General features: G+C 55.8%; 1 protein-coding gene across 3 annotated transcripts in view; it reads right to left on the reverse strand.

Annotated features, from left to right (window-relative positions):
* Positions 1–1,307, reverse strand: part of SLC29A1 (solute carrier family 29 (equilibrative nucleoside transporter), member 1) — a 14,804-nt gene that overhangs the window by 12,139 nt on the left and 1,358 nt on the right. Inside the window, exon 2 of one of the 3 annotated variants that reach the window (XM_011960309.1) lies at positions 460–559. The exons of the other annotated variants lie outside the window; for them this stretch is intronic. Within the exon in view, the coding sequence (XP_011815699.1) occupies positions 460–559 (100 nt within the window). The remainder of the gene's footprint in view (positions 1–459; positions 560–1,307) is intronic. 3 annotated transcript variants of the gene reach the window in all.

Consider the following 1,307-nt stretch of genomic DNA (forward strand, 5'->3'; position numbering starts at 1 on the left):
CCCTCATGTTTGTCCAGTCTCTCTCTCTTCCTCTCCTAGCCCTCCTCTCCCCTCTGCCTTGGCCCCCCTTCCTCGCTCCGCACCCTCCTTTCCTGGTCTCTGGGTCTGTGGGGGTGGCAGGGCTAGTGGTCAGAAGATCTGCCAGGCATGGCAAGGCTGGTGGCCAGTGGCTGCAATTGTGTACAAAGGGGACTGGCGGTGGAAGAAAACTGGAGGGAAGTGGTGAGGGTCTCAGGCCAGACTGGGGAAGGCTGGTTCCTCTCCCCACCCGCACTGGGGCCCTGCCGGCTAGGCGGACGGCAACAGCCAGTGCTGTTATTGTTGGAGATAAGTCCATCTGGCAACCATCCTGCTGGGCCCCTAGCCAGCACCCACACCCCTCTGTAGCCACCTCCCAAGCAGAGGAGGTTGCTGGGTGCCAGGGCCCCCTGCTGGACAGCCTGGGGAGCCCCAACTCACACAGGCCTTGCCTGGAGTTTTTCTAGCCAGGCCTTGCCAGCTCTCTTCAGTCTCTGCCTGGTCTTCTGGCCTCTCTCCCTCCCTGAGCTCCCTCAGGTCCCTGTCGAAGGGGTGGGGTGGGAAGGGCTGGTCCTGCTGCACCCCTACTCTCCACCTTATCCACCACCCTATATGGGACGGTGGCTTGCCCCAGATTCCCTCCCCTACTTGGCAGGCCCCAAGCATGACTTACCACCTCACACACAGTCCTCTCTCTCCCCAGGCCTGTGTCCTCTCAGCTGTCACCAACAAGTCATCTGTGTTTGCTGAAAGTGTTTGTTTGGCCTGGGGGTTGGTAACCAGCACATGTCTCATGACTGTCTATGTTCTCAGTTGTGTTTGTGACTATATCTCCATGGCCTTGTGACAGGGCTGGGACTAGGGAGAGGCCAGTGAGGCACTTGCCAGGGGTGTAAAATGTAAGGGGGAGCCAAAAACCTCATTAATCAAGATAAATTTTAGGCCAGGAGCAGTGGCTCATGCCTGAAATCTCAGCACTTTGGGAGGCCGAGGTGGATCACTTGAGCCCAGGAATTCAAGACCAGCCTGGGCAACATAGACCCCCTCTCTATAAAAAAATTAAAATAAATTAGCCAGGCATGGTGGCTCGAGCCTGTGGTTCCAGCTACTCCAGAGGCTGAGGCGGGAGGTTCACTAGAGCCCAGGAGGTCGACGCTGCAGTGAGCCATCATCCTGCCATTGCACTCCAGCCTAGGCAACAGAGCAAGACCTTGTCAAAAAAAAAAAAAAAAAAAAAACAGAACAAAAAAAGAATGTACAAGAAACATTAAGAAAATTACACCGAGCCG

Source organism: Colobus angolensis, unplaced genomic scaffold (assembly GCF_000951035.1).
Source record: "Colobus angolensis palliatus isolate OR3802 unplaced genomic scaffold, Cang.pa_1.0 Scaffold51, whole genome shotgun sequence".
NCBI lineage: Eukaryota > Metazoa > Chordata > Mammalia > Primates > Cercopithecidae > Colobus > Colobus angolensis.